Raw genomic sequence first — 22816 nt, forward strand, 5'->3', positions numbered from 1 at the left:
CAGCACGGCCCGGCCCGGCCCCGCAGCGCCGCCCGCCCCGCGCCGGGCGGAGCCGGGGCCGCCCCTTCCCTGCGCGGCCCGGCGGAGGCGGGGATGTGAGTACGGGCACGGGGACGGCAGCGGGCCGCGGCACCGCGGAGACCGGCGGCTCTGGGGGCGGCGGGAGGGCTCGGCCGGCACTGCCCGGCCTAGGGGCCGCGGAGCCGCAGGGCCGGGCTGCGGCTGCGGCAGCGCCCGGAGCCCCGCGGGCCCGGCCCGACACCGGCCCCGGCCCGCCCCTGCGGGAGGAGCCCCGCTGGGAAGGCGGTGTCCCGCCGGGACCACCCGGGGTCCAGGGAAACGCTCCGTTCTGCGGCCCCTCAGGGCCGGGGGTGTCGCAGCCCCTTCCCCGCACCCCGCGGGTGCCGCGGCGAGGCGCTGGGCGGCCCTGGCTCGCCGGGTGGGCGGTGTGTAGGCACCGGGCTTCTGCTTCTGCTGAAAAACCTCCATTGTGCTCGTGCTTCGCTTGGTTTGCTTCTAACAGGGTTTGAAAGGGTACTTTTGAGCATGTTCAGACTGGAAATAAGGGTGTTTCTGTCTGTATTGTTCGCCTGACAAAACACTCTTGTGTCTTGCACAGTATGTTGCAAAGCCTTTTCCAAACTTCAGATTTCGGGGAGCAGGAGAGGTCTCGGCATGACTCCGGGTGGGGTTTGGGGCACAGCAGGCAGCCCGCAGGTGATGGCACAGTGTGAACGCAGAATCTCCTCTCAGCCTTGGCTCGGCCTGCTGACCCCCGTGTGTGGGCTCCACAAACAATTGGCGCTGGTGTCGGTAAACACAGCACAGCACTGCCGGGCTTGGGGAAGGCTGCTGAGGCAGCTGGGAGCTGGCAGGGCTGTTTCCTCGTCTTGGGAAAATACACTGCTTTGGAGGGGGTGGGGCTAAGGAAAGTACCGGTTAAGGGTTGCAGGTGTGGCATCTGCGGTTTAGAGCATGTCCTCTGCAAATAAAAATCTAAGGCTTGTTAGTTTGCTCAGATAGTCATAAAGTAGTTTGTTGCTCTCTAGGAAAGGAATGTAGAAATATTTGTAAGCTTCTGTTGTTAGAAGCATCCTGGTTTGTGTTTTGATACAAAATTTAAAAATAGGAGTCTAGTTGTGCAGGTATTGTTGTCTGCAAACTGGGTTCACTTGAAGGTGCTTATTGGTGCACCTGGAAAGACAATGGGAGATAACCAAATGTTTCAGTTTTTCTGTTGAAAATACCATCTTTAAGAATTAGCAGGTCGGTATTAGTGCAGACCAATTTGTAATTTGGGCCTTCAGTGTAAAAGTGGTGAATGGTTTTTGAAGTGGTGACTGGTGTGTGTTTGCTTGCCAAGGCCTCACAGGACGGAGCTGTACGACCCCCCCCCGCCGGGGTGCTGGCCCATCGTGTATTCTCCAGACTACAACATCACCTTCATGGGACTTGAGAAGCTGCACCCCTTTGATGCAGGGAAATGGGGGAAAGTCATCAATTTCTTGAAAGGTAAGATGACAGAAGGTGCCTCTTAAATTAACATTTGCACAAAACCTGAAGTAATGCAGACTTATGTTGGGTTTAGCAGACCTGAATTGCAGTGTGTTGTTTCCTGACTTTACAGCTGGCATAGCAGGAACTGGGGTGTTCCTGTGGCTGGTGAAACACCAGGTGTTAATGATGGTTTCTGCAGGTGTAATTTAGTTACTCAGCCTGGACAGCACACAGGGCTTCTCAGGCTGAGAGAGAAGTGCAGCTATGGCACTTGAGTCCATTCTTTAGCAGCCTCATCTTATTGCTCTGATGATGTTTGGAAAGAGCTTTGAGGCTCCTCTGGTACAGGCAGAGCTTTTTAGGATGCTTCTAATTATTGCTGTTTAAACCATTTGGAGGATACAGGTAGAAATGCATTAAGGACATGCAAATGTAAGAGCCAGGTTCAGGATCAGGGTGGTGAAATCTTGTCATCTCTTAATTTAAAGCACAAACTTGCTCATCAAGGGTTAAAAAAAAAAAAAAAAGATACTTTTTCTCTTGCCAGGACAAAGGCTGTTGGTTGTCCCAAAGCCAGGCCTCTTTATGTGGTCCTAATGACTCCTTCAGCTGATGATCGTTTGCAGCTCAGGATTGCCCTTCACGCTGCAGGCTGACTTGTAATTCTTTTAACTGAGGTCAAATAATTTTAACACTCTAACAACTTCGTAGCTGAGTTTTGGCTTTCTCTTCTAACAACCTTAAATAATTTAGTCTTGGGTTCCACTAGAGTTTTCTTAATTAATCAGAACCTTTGCCTTTCTGTTTCTTCTACGTAAAGTCTTCCTCCAGCTCTTTTCTGTGTGACATGTCTGTTCTGAAGTGTCCCAGGCTTTCACAGAAAATTAGTTTTCCCAATTATTTTACTGTCCTTGCTTTGAAAGGAAGAAGAAGCCCCAGGATACCCCAGAGCACTTGGTTTGCTCTGGATCTGTAGCAATTCCTGGCAACAGCTAACCTCCTCTGTGCCTTACCACTGAGCAGATCAGCAGTGAACATCTTTCCAGAGCACCTTCCTCCTGGAGAAGGAAGCTGGCAGCAGTTTGGCTCTGTTTCATACCAGTGCATGAATGAATTGTTCCTCAAGCCTCAGTCAGGAGAAACAGAAGCTTGCCAAAACAAATGTTGTTGCAGGTGCTGTTCTTGTACAACACTTCCGAACAAAATCTCTCACATTTCCGAGTTGTTTTCTTTCTCCTCCAAGTATAAAATTTAAGAAGAGATTCAGGCTTAGAAGGCTACAGCTGTGCAGCAATTAAATATCAAAATTTGCCTGGAAAGATTGGCGGGATTCCTTGTAATTGTTTGTAGTGATCATATGCACTCATTCTGAATTCTTGGAATAACTTTCTCTTGTAAAACAAAGTTTTGAAATAATCTTTTGGTCTCTAAGGGAAAGAGCTAATAGCTGCTCATTGTTTTTTCTTGAAGTTAGATTGAGGTAGGGGGTGATAGAAATATCCTAATTAAGCTTATTTTCTTCCATGAACATCCAAGCCATTACTTGGTTTTGAATTTTGATTTATTACTTCATTCTTCTGTGATTTATGGGATTAAATCCTAGTATAAACTGTGGGATTTCTTGAGGCATGTTAAAACAATGGTGGTGGTTCAAGCACCAGGATTTTCCCAGTGCACCAAACCCTCAGCTGTGAGGAGTTGTGTGATTCCAGTGTGTGTTCATCATCTGTCATTACCTCTCTGTCCTTTCAGTTCAGAGAAGAGCTTCCCATGATCTTAGCACACTCTGAAAACTTTCTGTACACAGTATTTCTCAAATACAGACTACCTGAACAGCTTACCTGGGATGGTGGGGATATATTTGGAAAACTTGCAAACTCTGAGCAACCTAAAGTTGTTCCAGCAATAAACATGGCAGAAGAAGCTACCACAGCAAGATCAGGGCAGTGTGTTTGTTGGGAGGGGGACATGGGGAGCTAAGCACTGCTGTACAATGCCAATTGTTATTTCTCTCCTGTTGCAGAAGAAAAATTAATTGCAGATGACTTGATTGTGCAGGCACGGGAGGCGACTGATGAAGATCTCTTGGTTGTTCACACCAGGCGCTACCTTAACAAATTAAAGGTGCTGTACCTGTTCATGTGTGTGTCCAGCAAACTGTCCAGAGTGAGTGTCAGAGGTGTGGGTGTCTTGTACAGTTGCTTTAAATCAGCCTTACAGATATGGAATGGTGTCTTTTGATCACACTGACAACATTAATACTGAGAATAGTGAAAGAAAACCACAGAAATATCGGGCAGTTCACACTAGGGAGGGTGGAGGGGAAAGAGGATTACCATATTAAATAGGTGGCCTGAAAGGATATTTCAAGGAAATTAAACATAGGGAAAATTAGAATGTCTGAAATGTTGGTAATATCCTTGTTAGTGCAGGGGTTTTAGTGTTGAGCAGTGTACCTTTTGTTGTACTCTGGTAAAATACAGTTCTGGAATTGAAAATACAATAGAAACCACTAACATGGGGTACTTCACTGAATGTTTTCTGATGCAGGGATTGTTTTGGTGTTATGTAATCCTGACAGAGCATCTGTGTAGGGGTTCTGTGGTCAGTCTGTTGAGGGGGAAGTACTGGCTTCATACTCAGACACTGCCTGTCAGTGGAATATGGAGAGAGTTGAAAGATCAATGTAAGGGCATAACCAAGCATGTTATCTGTTGTGAAGGTTTCCAGAGCCAGCTCACACAGGACTGCAGGGGAGGTGAAGAACATTCCTGGTGTACTTCTAAAGGAAACACTGTTTGTTTGACTTCAGTGTAACTCTAAAACAGCAACATGAGATTTCTGGTTCTGAATCTATCCAGTCATCTATGGGTGGAGTTGGATAGGTAGATGAGTGCAGGTGACATTACTTTTACTTTGCAATTCTGCTTGGAGGGCAGAGAATGGATTTGTAAGAGAAAAGAAATCTTCCATTTCATAATTCAAAAGAAGTTATTTTGAGTCACCCATGCCCTTCCACAGTGGAAGAGTCCTTGGATTGCTATTTCTGGAATGTTTTATTTTTCTGTATAAGTGATCTGTTATTTGTGTGAACTTTTTCACTCTTAACTGCTTTTCTTAGTTCTCTTATGCTTCTTCATTCTGTGCTATGAGGTTACATGCAATTTCGTGCATCATTAAGATTTGATATTATTGCAGCTATTCTTGATATTGAACTTTTAATTCCATAGAACCACCCACCTCTTTTTACTGAATCACTTCTTTGAAGCAGGGTTTAATGTGCATAGCTCAGATTGGAATGCCATAATAATATTTTTAGTACCTATGAGATGGCTTCACAGGGAATTGTCTGTATAACTTGTGTCTTGTGGGTCAAGACCAGCACTGGTGTGTGTATCCAGATGGGATTAACTGGGTGTCTCCTCTCCCCCTTTTCTTGAGAGAATATTTTCTGCAAGTGTAGGAACTGGAAGATGTTGTATTGGTTATGCCAGCAGATTCCTGCCAAGCAGCAAAGATAAAAATGCCTAGTTCCAAAAGCAAAATAATGTCCTAGATGTGAAAAAGCCCTGTGAAAACTCTTTATTGCCTTATCCCAAGTCTACTGTGCTATTTTTCTTTTAAATCCAGACAAATACATATAAATGGTATAGTTTTATATTAGATCAGCTGGAAGGACTGCAGACTTGCTTATTTTTTTCAGAATGCCCAAGTCTCCTAAAATAATGGATCCTTTCAGTGTTCATTTAAAATCTGAGCATGAATTTGATAGGAAATTGCCTACACTTGCAGGTGTGATTGGTGTCTTAGCAGCAGCTGGAAGGCCAGCTGAGTGTTGGGTGAAGGGAGACAAAAGGTGTGCACAAGGTGGTACTTCTACTGGAAATCAGGTCTGTGTTGGCAGGAAGGGCCTCCCTGTTTCCCTGCTCAGTCCTTAAAACAAAGTTTGGCCTTCTGAATTGAGGTGATTCCCCCTCAGTTATTCCTCTGAAGAATTTAGATCTCCAAGGTAATGACTGGACTGTGGGTAGTTTGCTTGCAGTACTTTTCCACTTGCTGTCTTTTTCTGGTGTTATGTAAAATAATGAATTTCTTGTGTGTCAGCATTCTGAACTTTGGGAAGGAGGTAGGCAGTGAGGTTAGAGCCAATTTCAGTGCCTTTCTCTTTTTATTTATGAGAAGTTCCATTGTTACATACATGAGCAAACACTGAAATGCCAATGCTGTGGGTAAAGCCAGTCTGGGAATTTATTGTGGGAAATTCTGGAAAACAAAATCAGCACACTGAAGAAAAAAGCATAAAACATTCCACAGATTTTCAGTGACTAAGTGCAGAAACATTTTCCTTCACCTGTAGCTGCCTTCTTGACCCCCAGACTTTGCTCCCAGTTGGTGACTTCCTCCATCTGTTGGGTATTACTAATCCCAGTTCAGGTCCAGGTTGTGGGCAGTGAGTGGCAACAGGAACAGCCTCAGCCAGTGAGCCTGAGAGTCAAAACTCCCACCACACCTGGACTTCTTGCCTCCACTTAAAAACCTGCAGCTGCATGATTGTTGGTTTGAGTCATGATTGCTCCCACTTTTCCCTGTTGATATAAATTTTACTTTAAACTTAGTTAAAACTTTCTGTGTGATTATCATTCACATTTGAAGTCAAATTTATTTTTTTAATCCAAATGTGACCTTTTCATTTCCATTTTAGAACAACAGGATTAAATATAGTTTTTAATAATGTGCTTGTTCAAAAGCTAAAATGTCTTGCAAAGGGCTTTATCAAGATTGACTGTACTAAAAAATAATTAAAGCACCTTGTGATGGACAGCTGATAAGATGGTAACAGAATAGTGTCTTGCAAATATAAATGTAGAGAGATTTTGAAATTAACTCTTGGCAAAATCTAGTTAGGTACTTCTGAACACCCAGTAGTACCTGGTAACTGAAATATTGCTAACTGGGAAGTTATTTTGAGCATCAGAGGACCCTGAGATGGTGATGTGATTGCCTTTGGTTCAATCTGCCCACCTGAACATCCTGCCAGCTGTGAACAGCACAGGAATGGGGCAGCCAATGCCCTCAGCCTCGTTGCAGTTCCTAATGTTGCAGAAAATAGGATCTGTTCAGACTCTTTGTACATGGTGGCAAGTCATAATGCTCAGTCCCTCAGTGTTTCAGTACTGGTTGGACAGGTATATTCTTGCTTGTGACTTAGGCTTTGAAATATATTTAGCAGTGTTATCACTGGTAGCAGTGTTAGTGGAAGTGCTTTGAAGTAATCAATGTGTTTGCAAAAAAAAATGCATTTGCATATTGCAAATATTTTGTATCCTAACCTTGAGGACTTTCGAACAAAATTTTTCCTTGAAACATTTTTTAAAAGTGTTTAGTATGCTAAATAAATTTTAATCAGTTCTCTATGCTGAAGTTTGTACTGTGTGTTCACTTAAGTGTTTGAACTTCTTAGTTCACTTGTCTGTTTGTTTTTGTTTGCTTTCTCCTTGGTGTATCCTTTTGATTCCACACAGGAATAGATATTTTAGTTTTGAACAATACATCAAGTGTAGCTGAAGGACATTTTACAATTCTTCCTCCCAATCTGAGGGATATTACATTTTCTGAAATATTACCTTCCTGAAAAAATGTTGATTTAATACAGTTTGATACTAAAATCTGGAAAGTGATGATTCTTAGAGCTAAAATCTTGAACATGAACCTATTTGGAGGTCAGTAATAAGGACTGGTATGGTCACTTCCATCTGAAAATATTTAAAAATCTTCCTAAGGACCTGTGAGCGCTGAGAATAAATAACAACTAATGAGAGAGCTAAGTATCATCATTAAACCAGACTACATTAATTGGAACTTTCTTTTTCCCCATTGCAGTGGTCATTTGTTGTGGCTACAATCACAGAAATTCCACCAGTTGCCTTTCTTCCCAATTTTGTTGTTCAGAGAAAAGTTCTGAAACCTCTACGAACCCAGACAGGAGGAACAATAATGGTAAGGTGCTCATGATCCACTTTTATCATATTTAAATTTGTTCATCAAGCTCTGTAAATCTGGGAGTTGTGATGTTTGTGTAACTCAGATTGTCAGCCTTGTGCTGCCATGCCAGATACAGGAAGAGGGTTTATTGCAGCTCCTAGATATCGAAGGAAATACAAAAGTTAAGCCAGTTTTTTAAAGGACTATTTAAGGACTTTAATTGTGAAGGAACCTGCTGGGTTCTGGATAAGTCTTCAGATATATTGGATTATGGTGATAGGCTAGGTAACAAAAGTGCTGCCACCTTTAGCAGGCATGAGCTGGCAAAAGCAGGGATGGGCAGGAGGAGGGAGAAAGAATTTCATCTGGTTCAAGGTGCTTAAAATATTTGATTGTCACTCAGAGTAAGTCCTGCTGAGCAGGGACCTGCAGAGTTTCCTTTAATTACAGCAATGCTGTCACTGCAAGATTGGCACAGGCATGAAGGGAATGATCTGAGAGAGGAACTTGGGAAAAGTTTAGAGCTTCCTGGTGCTCTGCCTTGAACATTTCTTGATAGGAGCTCAGTGTGTGTGAAGGCTCTTTCAGCTTGGCTCCAGCTAGGCACCACTTTTCTCTAGCTGGGTGATGTTTTTCACTGTGCTTGTGTTATCTTTAACTCCCAGGTGTGTGTTCACCAGTAAGAAATGTGCTCAGGTGGAGGAGGCACCCACCAATAGTCTGGCTTTTCTCATGGCCCCTGAAACACAGATGCCACTCCTGTGCACTTTGGGATTCATCTTGAGACCATGTGCTGTTATTTTTACTCTTTTTTTTTTTTTTTTTTTTTTTTTTTTTCATTATGGGGAAATAAGTATGTACTTTCAAAGCAATTTTGATTCATCAGACGATAAAATTTGTGTGGTACAAGTCAGAAGTGCAATTTTCTGCTATTCCTGATGGGCCTGTTTATTACAAAAATTCCTGTTGAGCTTCTCTACTTTTTAATGATATTTTAGCAATATGGGAAGATTGGGTTTTGGTGAGGAATCCCTAGGAAGTGTGATAAATCGCAGATAATGTGTTCTTCCTGGGACTTAATGGGTTTTATAGTTCAGAAACTGCAATCTTTCCCCAAGATCTAATTTGTGTAAGTTGGCATGATCATAGCAGGATCATGTTTACCATGCCTGTACTGAATTAAAAGCGTTCAAATGTAAATATTGGTTATCAAAATTTCATAACGGTCCAAACTTCATTTTGGATATGATGTGTAATTTTTTCTTTCCATGACTATGGGCAAAAAATAATAACTTTTAAATGTTTTTTTCTCCCCACTTTTTTTTTTTATTTTTTCACTTGTAACTAGTAATATCTTAATGTAATATTACTTTTATTAGACTGGTTAAGGAATGCTGCACACTTGTTTGACTCTTCCTGGCTGAAATAATCAGGATTTTTAGTTAAAATTCCATCATTTAAGTCTTGTGTATCTCCTCACTGTCAATACTTTCCCTTCCCTGAATGTCATTTGAGTTCAAAAGTGAGATAAAGGCACAGTTTTCCTGTACTGGAGGGGAAAAGATCAATAATAATCTATACCCTGCATGTTCTATCATATAAAAAGTAAAAGAAGTGCCAGAACACTTCACCCTGGAGCACTTGTCTGGTCCCAACCCCAACTGGCATGATGTTTTCTTATGTCTGTGTTCTGGGATTTTGAGCTTACATTCCTCTATTTGTGCATAAACAGGAAGGACATCAGGAGCTTCATCATTTTTTACTCCTCCCAGCACTGCACATTCTCTTTTCCAGCTGCCAGAGAAGGAAGTACAGATGACATAGCAAATTCTCTTTCACCTCCTTATGCTGGGGGTAGTTTTGTTAAGGGTTGTATTTGGGGACCTGCTTCAGTGGCAAAAGATCTGAAAATTCCACAGACGTTGGAATTCCAGGAGTTATTTGGGGTGGAAGCAGACATTAAGTGTTGCCTCATTCATTTATGGAATTCCAACTGTAATTTTTTTTTTAAGGCAGGGAAGCTTGCTGTGGATAGAGGCTGGGCCATCAATGTGGGTGAGTACAAATTCAGTGATACACTAAACAGTGTGTTAAAAGCATCTTATTTTCATTTATGTCTCTTTGCAAAGCACATCAATATTTTTAGTATCTGGCGTTTGTTTAGTATGTAGCTTTTCACCCCTTCACCACTTTGTTCAGGAGGTGGTTTCCATCACTGCTCCAGTGACAAAGGGGGAGGATTTTGTGCATATGCTGACATCACACTGGCCATCAAGGTAAGAATGCTCTTAAACCACTGTTTTTGGTGCTTGTGCAAATGGAGGAGAAATCCACATAAATTCCTAAGAACTAATTACATCCTAATAGGAGAAAACGAAGCTGTTTCCAGATGGGCTGGAATAAGGGTATGGAGAGTTGTAAAGTGGAAGAGTTGCAGGGGTCAGAATTATCAATGTAAATAGGCACTACTGTAATTGCATTGATAATATTGTCTTGCAAAAACCACTCCAGATCAAACAGATGGATTTCTAATATCCTCTGTGATAATTCTCGTGGCCTTGCAGGTGAACATGGACATTCCACATTGATTTCAGTGGTTACAGTCAGGGCAAATGCAGAGACAAAAATCCTCTCTCTGAATCAAGCTGGGCTCAGACTGGTTCAGATTCATGAATAAAAATGTGCCTCCAAAATAGTCACCAAATGGGAATGAATACATTTTGTATTTAGCTGTTGAATGGCTGAAGTAAGAGCCTTGTGCAATTAGGGCTTATTTTTATCATATAAGCTATGGCATATTTGTATGCTAGAATATTTATAAAGTATCAGTAATAATCAAACCTTAAAGAGCTGTAATGATTGCAGCACACCATATGACATAACATCCTAATTTCTGTACACAGTAATTTGCAGAAAAGTAATCCATAGTGTTATTTTTTCACCTACCATTAAAACACAGATTGAGAAATTAGTGGGTGACAGTTTATACCAAATCTTTAGGTTTTACCATGTCTGTATTAAAGATGGTAACTTTCAAAGTTAAGATTCAAAGAAGTAAAAACCATTTTTTTTCTTCCCAGACAGAATAAGAAATTAATTCTATCACTAAAAGTGGTTCTAAGGCACACAGTCCTTACAGCAGCTTTTTCTAAACACTGAATTTTAGGCTGTTGCAGTTGGATGTTGTCATTGATTGCAGTCCAGCCTTTAGTAGCACCAATGACACCATCAGCTGTGTGATCCCTGGGTGGGCCTGGCCTCTCTCTTTTTTTCTGGTGGAAATAGATAGAGTTTTTATTTTAACAAAAATTATCTTTTTTTTAATTATATTTTTCAAATAATGAGATGCTTTTACTGAATATATGAGAATTGTGTCTCAGTTTATTTAGCAACTGAAACAAATAGATGTGCCCTACATTCAAATTCCAACAGTCATGCACTGTGCAGTCTTTGAGCCTCCCTCCAGTTCAATCTGTCACCTAACTTCATGAATTTCTCCATGTTTTTCCTTGCTTATATATCCAGTTCTTATTTGAGAGAGTACAAGGAGTGTCTAGAGCCACAATTATTGATCTGGATGCCCATCAGGTGAGTAGTTTACCTCTGTTCAGTGCTACAGATGTTTTGCTTGAAACACCAGTGTGTGATAAATTCCATTTTTAAACACTAACATAAAATCACAGAATACAAAGTCAGTCAGAGATGATGAAATCTGTGAAGAGTTGATTCTTCAATTATTTTATGGTCCACAAGGCTCTTAAGCCAGTTTGATGAGATTATCCTGAGTTGCAGCTCCATCGTGTGGCTGCCTGTAAAAATCTTGCAGGGATGCACTCCAGGTCTCCAGGGGTGAGAAACAAGGATCTCTCCAGACACAATCCCAGCTAGTTCTGAGTGCCTGGTCACTGCAGCAGCCTCTGCAGGGGAGGGATTTCACCTTCAGTGGTTTCATTTTAAGCCTGGCTTCAGGCTAATGAAGTAAAGGATCCATCTCTCTTCACCTGGTGATTTACTGTGGTAGCGAGATAAAATCTCAGCTTTGGTGGGGTTTGCAAAATAAATCCTGAAAGGATGGAAATGGTATTTTTAGAAAAGCAGTTAATGCACCAAAGTGATGTCCAAACTGAGGCATTTCAGGTGATTTATTACATGTAAAGAAACCATTTCTGTACACTTCCTTGGCACTGGGGAAGCCTAATGGCTGCAAGTTATTAATTTTCTCTCATTTCTCTTATGTTTGCTAAAATCCCCACAATAACAGGACACAGATTATGCAGGAGAAAGAGATGTTTTGTATTCATGGTTCTCTTCAGCCTCTCTGTCACATTTCTTTTGTGCTATATGGGGATGGTTTGGTTTTGAAAAATTCTTGGAATGTATTTTGGTTTTCAGATGTGGTGGTAGTCTTGGTGTGCACATTAAAACACCTATTGTTTCCTTTCTTTGGGGGCTGAGAGGTGTCTGAGGTAGCTCAGCAGATCCTGTTTAAGGATGCAGATATTCTCATCTTGTGGCTGTTCCAATTCTTAGTGTCCTGGTGAGTTTCACCTCTCATAAGAAAATGGTTCCCCCAGAGGCATTCATGTTCCCAGGCTTGTATGTGTGAACTGCTTATTTGTGGACCAAAGATGCTGAAGAAATAAGTAGAGTTGCCATTTGTCAGCATAAAAAATAAATTACAGCAGATATGTCTGTTTTTGTAGTTCAAGTGAAATTCTGGGTCTGTGGTCCTGTATGATACACTGATTTAGACAAAATTATCATAGTGATTGCTGTGGTAAAATGATTTTTATATTAGTAGAAATAAGTGAGAGCTAAAAGAATAGTATTTAAATTCAGAAATGGGGAGGGAAAACTATTCCAAATCCAAGTCTTCTCTCAAGCATCCCTCTTTACACCCAGTACAATTTTTGCAGGGAATTTCTAGTGTTAAACTGTTGGGTTGTTAGTGTTTGTAATTTTTCCAGGGAATACTTACCTCACCAAGGCTTGAGTTACCAGGAGAGCTGTAGTCTGTTTTATTTATTCATTAATTCTTACATAAGAATACTCAATATTCCTGCAGCAGTTGAAAGTGACTTTTTCTTGCACAGTTGGAAGATGATAGATCTGTTTGGTGGTCACAGTTGCTTTTGTGATGCTCTTGAGGACAATTAGCTTCTCATTTTTGCTTATTTTTCTTATATGTGTAATGACATCCATGCAAATTACCTTCAGAGAGACAAGGATTTTATTTGTGGTAATACCTGAAGTCTTCAGACTGATACTGTCAAGCCCCCCCCCAAATTCCACACTTCAGGATAATCTCCAGGGCTATAAATAAGGGAATGATACGGGAGTTCTGAATATTAGAACTTTTGTAGTGTTAATTACTCTAGAATTTGCAGTATATTTAATTCTGTGTTGGCATGCCAGGAATAGCTAACTGTAAATTTCCTTCAGGGAAATGGCCATGAGAGGGACTTTATGGATGATCCTCGGGTTTATATTATGGATGCATACAATAGATATATTTACCCAGGGGATGGTTTTGCTAAACGTGAGTATAATTGAAATTCACCTTCCCAAATGTACCAGACCTACTGTGTTGTTACATAAGTTCTTTATTTACTACTATAAGCTTCCTTGCAACACCATTGCCTAGATTTTTTTTTTAATTATTTTTAATTTCACATCATTTTCACTGCTCACTGTGATATATCTCAATAGTGTTCATGTTGTAGTGTTTTCCCTCACTTCAGGAATGACTTTCTGGAGTGCAGGGTGTGGGGAGGTGTCAGTGGATGTTGTTAGCAGTCCATTGCAAAGCTCAGAGCAGCGAGTGTAGTAATCCTTCGATGAAGAGAGTTGCTAGAACTTCATCTTTCCCTTACATTACATTTGTGAGAGAATTCACTGAGGATTAGCTGACACTGAGTAAAAAGGTTTCATGTTCTTTTGAGAGTGAAGTTATAAGGTATTCAGGTGTTGCCTTGCCAGTATAATTTCTTTGATAAGCATGAAGGAAACAATCTGCATCTGAATGTGACACAAGGTGGGAGGCAAAGCAAGGCCTGGAACAGAACCATAGAATTTCAAGTTGGAAAGTCCCTCTGAGGCTGAGTCCAACCATTCCTCCAGCACTGCCACCACTGACCAGTGTCCCTAAATGCCACATGCACACTGTTAAATTCCTGCAGGGATGGGTACTTTCCCCTTCCTGCCATCCCCACATTAAGAGCTGGTGCTTGGTTTGGTTTGGTTGTGGTTTGTTCATCCCTGCTGTGATGTGTATGTTGTGTCTTGTGACCTGCCACAATTAATTAGTGGGACTTTGATAATGGTTAAACTGGAATGCAAAAGCCCCAAGTTTATTTAGTGTTTGATTCTGTTACACTGTCATTTATTACAGGCTTAATTTGTTCATGAGTCAGGGGTTGCTGGGGGAGTTGTTCTGCTGTTGGATTCTTTCAGTGATGCTGTCATTGCGAAAAACCTACTTAATTTGGATTCTTGACAAGAGTTAGGTGCAGTGCATTGCACTGCTGTCTTTTGGCTAGTAAAGATATTAAGAATTGTAGTATTTTGAGGTTTTAAGCTAAAAAATGACCGTTTAAAATACACCATGTCTGGAGGCAGACAAATTGCAAGCAAATGTGGAGGTTTTTCCCCAAGAAAAGCATCCCTTTATTCAAATATCACATGGCAGCATTTGAACAGATGGATTAAGACCAAAACAGAGTCAGTCCTTGTTAGCAAGTCTGAAGGACTGAGCTGCAGTATCACACTGAATACCAGCATTCCCTCTCTGCAGATTAAGGGTGAGGTGCACAGGGCTGGGCCAGAGCCTGTGAATATGTAGTTCCTTGCAGTTTGCATTAGAATGTCTAAGTAGGACTTTTGTGGCTAAATCCCTTAAACCCTGTCCAATAGATGACCAGGGAGAGATGAGATCACAGGGGGAATCTCTTTGAAGAGGGGCAGAGGCTTGAACATGAGGTTTTGAATCCTTAGGGTAAACTCCAGCTGATCACTGTCCCCTTGGACTTCCTGCCTGTTGTTTCCAGAGGTTGCAGGAGCCTCTTTGACATGTTTTTTGCCCCATGCATTTCATGAGAAAAGGGAGCAGCTCACCTTGCCAATGCTAAGCCATAGGCACCTTGAGTCCCTGGGGGAAGCAGTGTGGAACTACACAGGCTTAGGAGGAGAAAGGAGGGATGAGGAATAGGGCTAGTTCACTGAAGGGTAAGCAGGAAAGGCTGAAGCTCTGAGAAACCATAAAGAAACAAAAATATTTGAAGCTAATGTTGATGCAATATAAAATAACAGGATGAAAAAGAAAAGCTTCTCTGATGCTGAACAAAGATGGAAAGCAAAACAAAAGGCAGCAATCACAAGAGTAATTAAGTGTCATTCTGTGTTGAGTGCATTCTTGCACACTTGGTGGGGGCTGAATCCATACTTGAGATATGAGACTCCTCATAATTTAGTATGAGGTAGAAGTTGTGCCTTGGAACAGCTCTGGCATGCCTTTGATTAATTCAGAGGTGGAATCACATGTTCCCCCATAAAAGCACCCAAAATTGGGCTGCACAACCTTAGGTTTCTTTCCTTTACCTTCTCAGCCTTCATTTTCTACTTCTATTGCTTTATTAGAAGCATTAGAAATAATTTTATTTAAATTAAGAATTGATATGTGCTCTTCTGGTAGGATTACAGGATAAGAGCATTAAATTGAAAATGCTTGGGGCAAAGCTGAATCTTGTTATACATTCATAAAGCAGTTCACATAAATTCATGATCCCTTGCAGTGAAGTTTTGAGTGTTGTGATAAAAATAAGACATCTTCATAATTTCTCAGTGATATTTATCTTGTTTTTCCCCCAGCTGTTTCCTCTGCAATAGCAGTTCAGTGTTTTCTTTGCCTTACACTTTATTTAGGTTACTTTTAGGTTAATGATTTTCTTTATTATTTCTCTGCTGATTGGTAACTGGACTTGCAGATCAGCTGTTTTTCAGTAACATTTTCCATTTGCATCTCAGATTATTTTTTTTGCCCTGCATTTAATTTCCTCTCTTCGATGGAATTTTTTCAAGGTCATTGTTCTTTACATTTGCTGAGAAAACAAGCATTAAATAATTTTCTTGAATTCATGTTTGTGTGAAAATGCAGTGTATTGAGAGAGCTTCCAGAAATGTAAACTTTTTTGCTTGCTTACCTAAATAGTGCATTTTCTTTCAGAGCAGTGCTTTGTTTATTGAGCTTTGTTGTCCCTCAGGTGCCATAAAACGCAAAGTGGAGCTGGAGTGGGGCACAGAGGACACTGAGTACCTGCAGAAGGTGCACACCCACGTGGAAGGAGCCCTGAATGAGTTCAAGCCTGACATAGTTGTTTACAATGCTGGCACTGACATTCTGGATGGGGATCCCCTGGGAGGCCTGGCCATCTCCCCCCAGGTGTGTGAGCTGGGGCTGCAGGGAGGGGCTGTGCCCTCAGCACAGCACTGTCCTGTCACAGACACACATCCATCTCCCTGCCTCTTCACCCTTCTCTTCCTTCTGGTCTCTCCCTAACTCTGAATGTTTTTGTTCTCCTGGTGCCTGTTCCAGTGTCATTCATCTTCTCTCTAAAACACACTGATTGCCAACAAACAGGAACCAGAGAGATATGTATATTTTCACACTTCACCTGACTTCTGTTTTCCCTGCTTGGCTTGTTCTTTCTTAGTTTCTTTTTGCCCCTCTCATGACCCATTTTGTAATGTATTTCTTTTGTCACCTGCCCCCAGTGTGTATCTTAGACTAATTTCTTCTGCAGCACTCCCAGCTGTTTCAAACTACCCTCATGCTTATAACAATTTTGTGCAGCCTGGCTGTGTATACTTAGGAAATGAAAAGTTATTTTACTTTTCTTGATTCTTTCCTTTAGATACTATTTACTTTCCCCAGTTTGGTACCAGGCTCAAATTTTGGTTTTTGTAAAGCTTCATAGAAGTCTTCACCTTTCTGCTTTTCTTAAAAGGAACAAAAATTTACAGTCCTCTTATTTCCTTCATGGGTTTTAGTGATTCCTTCTTTGACAGTTCCTCTGTGCTATCTCTCTCCTGTTTCACATTTAGGTCTCTTTAATGGCCACCAGATCAATACAGAAAAGTACTTGTTTGATCTATGAGCTCTCAGATTCCCCTCTTTGAGCCACCACTTGATCTGTTAAGTTTTAATTCTGTTCAATTCTCTTGCATGAAGCAAGAGCTGAGGGGCTTGGACTTGGTTGTGACCTTGGAGAGGAGATGGCCTGTGGTGTGAGGTGGGATTTGGTGAAGCAGAGCCCTCTGGGGAGCAGTAGCCACCAAAGCAAGTGGCAGCTTGGTCATTGGGAGATAATTTGAGATTTGCCTTAAAAAATAAAAAAATTCCAAATTTCTGCACTTTGAGAAGGAGCATTGTCAGCTGCCAAGAAAAATTAGTTGCTGTAGCTTGTTGGGTTCTGTGCAGACAGAGTATGTGAGGATGGGGGAAGGAAGGTGAAGCAGCTTCCCTGGCCAGATGGAGAGGTGCAAGGATATTCTCTGCACACCTGGAGGAAGCTCAGGCCTTCAGTGTCTGCTCTGAGGGCAGGATTCTTGTCTCTGGTGTGCAGGCTTGAAATCCCAGTGCTGCAAAGGCATCATGCCTGCACAGTCCCTCTCTTCAAAGATCCAGGCTTCAGTCCTACTCCTGAATATGTCATTTGTATTTCAGGCTCTTGCTGCAGTGTTAGTTGTGCTCAGAATGAGGCTCCTCAGAGTGCTCTGAGTGATGGTTTCCTGGTTCTTGAGGCTGTAGAAAAGCCTGTGGTGCATCAGCTGGGTTCCTCTTCCCTTTGTTTGGGAGTGGGAGCTGTGCCAGGCTGTTGTTTTCCTTAGAAATGTGAGACTAAGCCCATGTTTTCCCCTCTAGTTCCTCCAGGCTCACCCTGGAGCTGCTGGAGCAATGAGGCTGCTGGAGCAATGAGGCTGCTGTGAGCAGGGCTTGCTTCCACTTCTGGTGTGGGATAATAGCGATGCAGCCACTGCTGGCTCCCCAGGGCCCTACAGCTCCTTCTGTAATTCTGTTGCTTCTTTTCAGGATCTGTTTCTAATAGAATTCTTCAGTTTCCTTTGTCTTGCTGTTCATTTGTTATTCCTCATTCTTTTGCAGGGTTGTATCAGACTGTGCAGTGAACAATACTCTTGGATGGTTTTACAAGAGACCTTTTTTCTGCTACATTTGTTTTTTATTCTTTACCATCTGTTTGTGGTCTAATTAATGGCAGGGTGCTATTTCTTGATGTATTTCCACTTTTCCTGTAACCAGCCTGAGCAGTGCATGTTCATTTGGAAACACTTCTGCTGCTGCTTCCTGAACATTTAATTTGTATTTGATTGCATTGTGATGCCTTTTTCCTTCTCCAGCTTTGCAGTCATTTAAGTTTTGAGCTGTCCATTGTAAGCTATTGTCAGTTGTGTTGCAAGTTTTTGGGGTCTTGGGTTGTTTTTTTTTTGAGGAGTTGTAATGAGTCGCATGTATCTGGAACTGTGCTTTTACAAAAGTAGATTTTAATTCTGTTCTCACTCATTCCTGAAGTATTTTTCACCCTCGTGTGCTTATTCGTACCCAGAAGACTTACACTCTGCTCTTGCCTGGGTTCAGTGACAGTACAGCACCTCTTGGTCAGCAGTCTTTGTTATTTTGCAGTTCCATACCCTTGTCTAAGTAAGAAATTACTTAAATTTTATTTTCTTTTTATGAATTTACCATTGCTTACATTCTGCCACTTCCCCTTCAGCCATAGATTCTTCTAGCATTAACCAGAGGCTCTTATTGCAGAAACTGGGACTTAAAATTCAGCCAGTGATTGTAAATGTGTAAAACATTATTTGAATTTTGGGTTCTTCTGTAGAATTGTGAAATTTTGATCAAGTTACTAAACTTTTGATAGAGGGTGCTGTGCAAGCTGAGCACAAACTAAAGCATTGTTGAATCTAGAGAGTCTTTCCTAGTCTCAATTTCTCACGTGGGAAATAGGGTGAACATTTGTAAAATTTGCAGTCAGTTTAGACTTTACGGCCATTGAGCTGGAATTCTTGTAGGATTTTGTACTAAAGACTTTTCTCTGCTGTGTCCTCTAAAACAAGCCAAGAATATTTGATTTGCTGAGGGTTTGTGGAGGATGTGGTGGGTTTTTTTTGTGGGTTTTATTTAATGATTATGCATTCAAACCAGCTAAGAGGACTTAAAAATGAATTTTTAATTGCTACTGTAAACTGTAAGGCCGAAACACTTAGCAAACATCCAGTACTCTAAATTCATAAACCACAGGTTAGAAGTTGCTCATCATGTTGCTCTCAGTGATTTTTTTCCCGTGGTGACCTGCAGGGCATTGTGAGGAGGGACGAGCTGGTGTTCAGGGCTGCCAGGAGCCGCGGGGTCCCCGTGCTGATGGTGACATCTGGGGGCTACCAGAAGAGAACAGCGCGGATCATCGCTGACTCCATCCTCAACCTGCACAGCCTGGGGCTCCTGGGCACGGGGCAGGCAGCGTGTGCACTTGGGAGTCCCAGCCTGGATCAGATGGTCAGAGACTCTGCCAAGGACTTCAGCAACTTGTCACTGCAGTGACAGGTCACTGGATGTTAGTCATATAACCCAGAGGCAATACAGAGTAATGCCTGAGTTTATCTTGAGCTAAGGCAACACAACCTTTTAAGCTAATTGAGATATGCACTAAAGGATACTGTCTTTGTGTCTAATATTGCTGTAGAAAGCTTAATTTGCTTCTCTAATTGGGGGGGGGGGGGGGTGGGGGTGGGGGGGTGTGGTCGGTCCTGTTATATTGGAAGAACTGTGCAGTTGGTTTCCAAAGACTGTCTCAGACCTGTTTCAGATGGTGCAGCATGGTCTGAGGTAGGAGGAGTATGGACTAAAGCTACTGTTTTGTGGGGTTTTTTAAATACTGCGTTTTATTTATTACTTTTAAAATTGAAATACTGTTATAAAATGAGTTCTGGGCAGACTTCAACTGTCAGTTTTAACACTAAAGGGAAGTGCAATACTGTAAAAGCCAGGGCTGTTTGTTTATGGCTTTGAAGCCATAGGCAGTTAGAAGGAATGTTTGTAAATTCATAATTTATTCCTTTTGATAGTGTCTGAAGTCTTGCTCATAAACACCTTGTGAAATCGAGTATGAAACACCATTGGATCCATATGCAAATGAGCCATAAGGGCTGACCAATACCAGTCTGGTGTTCAAGGTGAGTTCTGCATGTCACAAGCAATAGTTCCTGTGCACTGCAGCTCACAGAGAAAGTACAGTCCAGTGAAAACTGATCTAGCAGTTCTCAGCAACCCTGCAGGAAAAACTATGTAGAAATACAGGCTGTCTTATTATTGCCAGCTTGCCATGTATAAAACAGTGTGGAGTACATTTAAATAATTTTTCCCCATCTACTCCTGTGTTTTCACTTGCTCAGAGATCAGTGGTACTTCTAGTTGCAGTCATAGTTGGTAAGCAAGTCCTTCATTATTCTTGTTCCTCAAGGAATGCAGTGACATTTCTACATTAAGGTAAAGTCCTGACTTTGTATGGAGCTTTTAGGAGAACAAAATTTTTTGAGAACAAAATAGTGTATTCAAGGCAGATTCAGTTGCACTACCTGGGAAGTTTGGCTTTGTTCAAGTTGGTATATTTTGCATTGGGTACTGTTTGTAGCAGTCGGTTGCAAATGTACTAAACTGTGTATTTTGCAAGAGCTTTTAGAACTTTCACTGATTTGTACTACAAGTTTTACGTCATGTTTAGGTTGGAGCCGTCCTGTGAAGGAGCACCAGGATTTTCCTTGAAGTAGAGTTGTGTGTAAGCTATTTTAGGGAAAGTTTAATTCTAATACTTACCTCATTTAGTGTTCATGTTTAGATCATGGAGTTTGTCCATTGTAGGAATCGCATAACTGCTATAAACACTTGTTTTAAACAAGATCTGACCTATTGCACTAAGCTTGAGTTGCTACACTGGGATTAAAGAGCACTTTTAAATTTCTTACTAGAAGGACCGTCAGAGTAGGAATAATGTTGAGTTCTATTTTTTCTATACTGTCTGACATTACTGAAAGATGTTGTTATTCTTTCATATAATTTTTATAAAAATCTAGATTTCATTTCTATGAACTTAACCCTCGTCATAGCACCATATGGTCTTCCCCCAAACATTTGCTGTTTGTGTTAACATGTTTCTATAGTTTTCCCTCAGTGGAGATTAAAATTATGTTGAACAATGCTGACTGAGTTCTTGTCACTTCACATGGATCTTGACTGTCCAAAAGTTTGACTGAACAGTTTATTGAACAGACAAGAAGATGTATTTTTCATACTTAAAATGTGGCTGAAACAACAGTGAGTCTCAAGGGTGAGTAGTACAAGGTTTGTCAGAAGTTTTTGAGAGTTCAGTGGTGATTTCTTGAAGAGAGCTTGCAAGTTTTGTGTCCAAATACATTCTAAGATGCCGTTGTGTGTTGGATTGCAATACAGAATGTGACCAGAAATGTGTATTCTGTCATCATCTGTTGAAGCCTGGTGGGGCAGTGATTCCTTATCTCTGTGGCACATACTATCTGCTAATGGGCCATCTTTAAACCAGGTGGGGCAATCAGCTTTATCTTTTCCACAACCCATCCTCCCTCCAGGAAGATATCATCTGCTGCTGGCCCATTAAGTCCCACTGTATGACTGATAAAATTACATTAACCCATTGGGAGATGCTCCAGCCAGGGGGAGGAGACAAGCCTTTCCTACCTAGATAAAAAAACTCAGATTTTCGACAGCAAGTTACCTTCTTTCCACTGGATTCCAGAGGAACACCGGCCCTTTCCACATCATCTCTGGACCTTCAGAGGAAAACTGCACCTTCTCCAGGAGCACTGCTCCAGCTGAACCACATCTGCCCCTGCAGGAGGATGCAGCCACCATTTAATGGCACTGCTACCAACACCCTGACTGACTGACGGGTGTCAGCTTGGATTCTGACTCTGGCAGGGTTTTGGGAATGTTCTTTGTAATACTGTAATTCTATTTAAATTTTTCTAGTAAAGAACTGTTATTCCTAATTCCCATATCTTTTACTGAGAGACCTTTACTTTCAAAATTAAAATAATAATTTGGAGGGAGGGGGTTTACATTCTCCATTTCAAAGAGAATCTTCTGCCCTTATTGGCAGACACCTGTCCTTCAAACCAGGACAGATTTTGGTGCCCAATGTGGGGCTCAAGGGCATCGAGAGATAAGAGGAATAACAATTCTTGAATAACCTAATTTTTGTGTGCTGGATATAGAAACCTCATTCGGTGGCCTCATGTGGTCTAGCTTGCCCTGGTTCGGGTGGCACGTGATCGTGGCTGTATTTCTCCCATTTGCAGGCCCTTAGCTAAACATGGGCCCTATAACTAAGGCTACTGTGTCTGTTATCCAGTTTGCTTTATGGGTTAATAGGGTGAGGAATTAATGGATTTTTAACTTCTTTGGAAGGTGGGTACATGGATTCAGGGCTATCACACACTCACTGTATTTTTTTAGAGTTACTTTAATAATGGTACCTACTGTGAGGGAATGACACCAGAGAAAATTTTCTCCCAACCCTTCACCCAGTTTTTTGGGTCTACCCCACCAGTTTTTGAAGGGTTCAAATCTCCTCTGAATATAATGATATGATACAGTGGCTGGTGTTGCTGATAGGCCTGTTCTACTTAGCATTCAGAGATAAGGGGATATTGGCTTGGATAACAACTCTGATACCTACCCCAGGAAACAGAGGTGCTGCCCCGAAGCCCGACCCTGCCCCACAGCCCACCTCAGAAATAAACTACCCAGACTGGATGTAGGTAATGGAGGAGAAGATACACCAGATGCCAAAGGAGCACTTTTCCCCAGCTGGTGAGAAACCCCCTGCCCTAAAGAGGGAGAGTCAGATGGTGCTGCAGTGGAACCCGTAGATGTTGTATCTGTTCAGGTTCCAGCCGGATCACAGGGGCAGCCACAGCCAGCAGCAGTTCCCCTGTGGAAACTAGAAAATCTAAGATTAAAACAAGGCACCTAGATAATGGGGATCAGCCAGGAGGGTCCTCACAACCAGCAAGGGAGCCAGAGGTTGAGATGGTCACCGAGTCCCTCTCATATGATAGTCTCCGTAACCTGCGTAAAGACATTGTACAGCGAGGCCGTGAGCCTTTTACAACTTGGTTACTCCACGTCTGGGACCTTATGGGAACAGGTGTGCAACTGGATGGAACTGAGGCCAGGAATTTGGGATCCTTGGCCCAGGATTCAGGTGTGGACCAGATATTTATA

The 22816-nt window shown here is 41.8% G+C and overlaps 1 protein-coding gene across 5 annotated transcripts; it reads left to right on the top strand.

Moving 5' to 3' along the window:
• Positions 1 to 24: 24 nt before the first annotated feature.
• Positions 25 to 20753, top strand: HDAC11 (histone deacetylase 11). 5 transcript variants are annotated; one of them, XM_056501568.1, is made up of 10 exons: positions 25 to 95; positions 1364 to 1512; positions 3521 to 3621; positions 7378 to 7494; positions 9492 to 9534; positions 9679 to 9755; positions 11005 to 11067; positions 12922 to 13018; positions 15738 to 15916; positions 18857 to 20753. In XM_056501568.1, coding segments are annotated over exons 1-10 (1071 nt in total). In that variant the 5' UTR covers positions 25 to 93; the 3' UTR covers positions 19100 to 20753. The 5 variants fall into 5 exon arrangements, with proteins under 5 accessions (XP_056357543.1, XP_056357544.1, XP_056357545.1 ...); XM_056501569.1 differs by having other exon boundaries at positions 44 to 95; positions 3521 to 3663; XM_056501570.1 differs by lacking the exon at positions 25 to 95 and adding an exon at positions 102 to 446 and having other exon boundaries at positions 3521 to 3663.
• Positions 20754 to 22816: the final 2063 nt, after the last annotated feature.

Source organism: Oenanthe melanoleuca, chromosome 12, assembly GCF_029582105.1.
Source record: "Oenanthe melanoleuca isolate GR-GAL-2019-014 chromosome 12, OMel1.0, whole genome shotgun sequence".
In the NCBI taxonomy this organism is placed as follows: domain Eukaryota; kingdom Metazoa; phylum Chordata; class Aves; order Passeriformes; family Muscicapidae; genus Oenanthe; species Oenanthe melanoleuca.

What these genes read in the sequence shown, in the direction of transcription:
- HDAC11 (XM_056501569.1), top strand. An exon ending in ACATCACACTGGCCATCAAG is followed by an intron (nt 9,756 to 11,004) that starts GTAAGAATGCTC and finishes TTATATATCCAG; the next exon opens with TTCTTATTTGAGAGAGTACA. An exon ending in GCCTGGCCATCTCCCCCCAG is followed by an intron (nt 15,917 to 18,856) that starts GTGTGTGAGCTG and finishes GGTGACCTGCAG; the next exon opens with GGCATTGTGAGGAGGGACGA.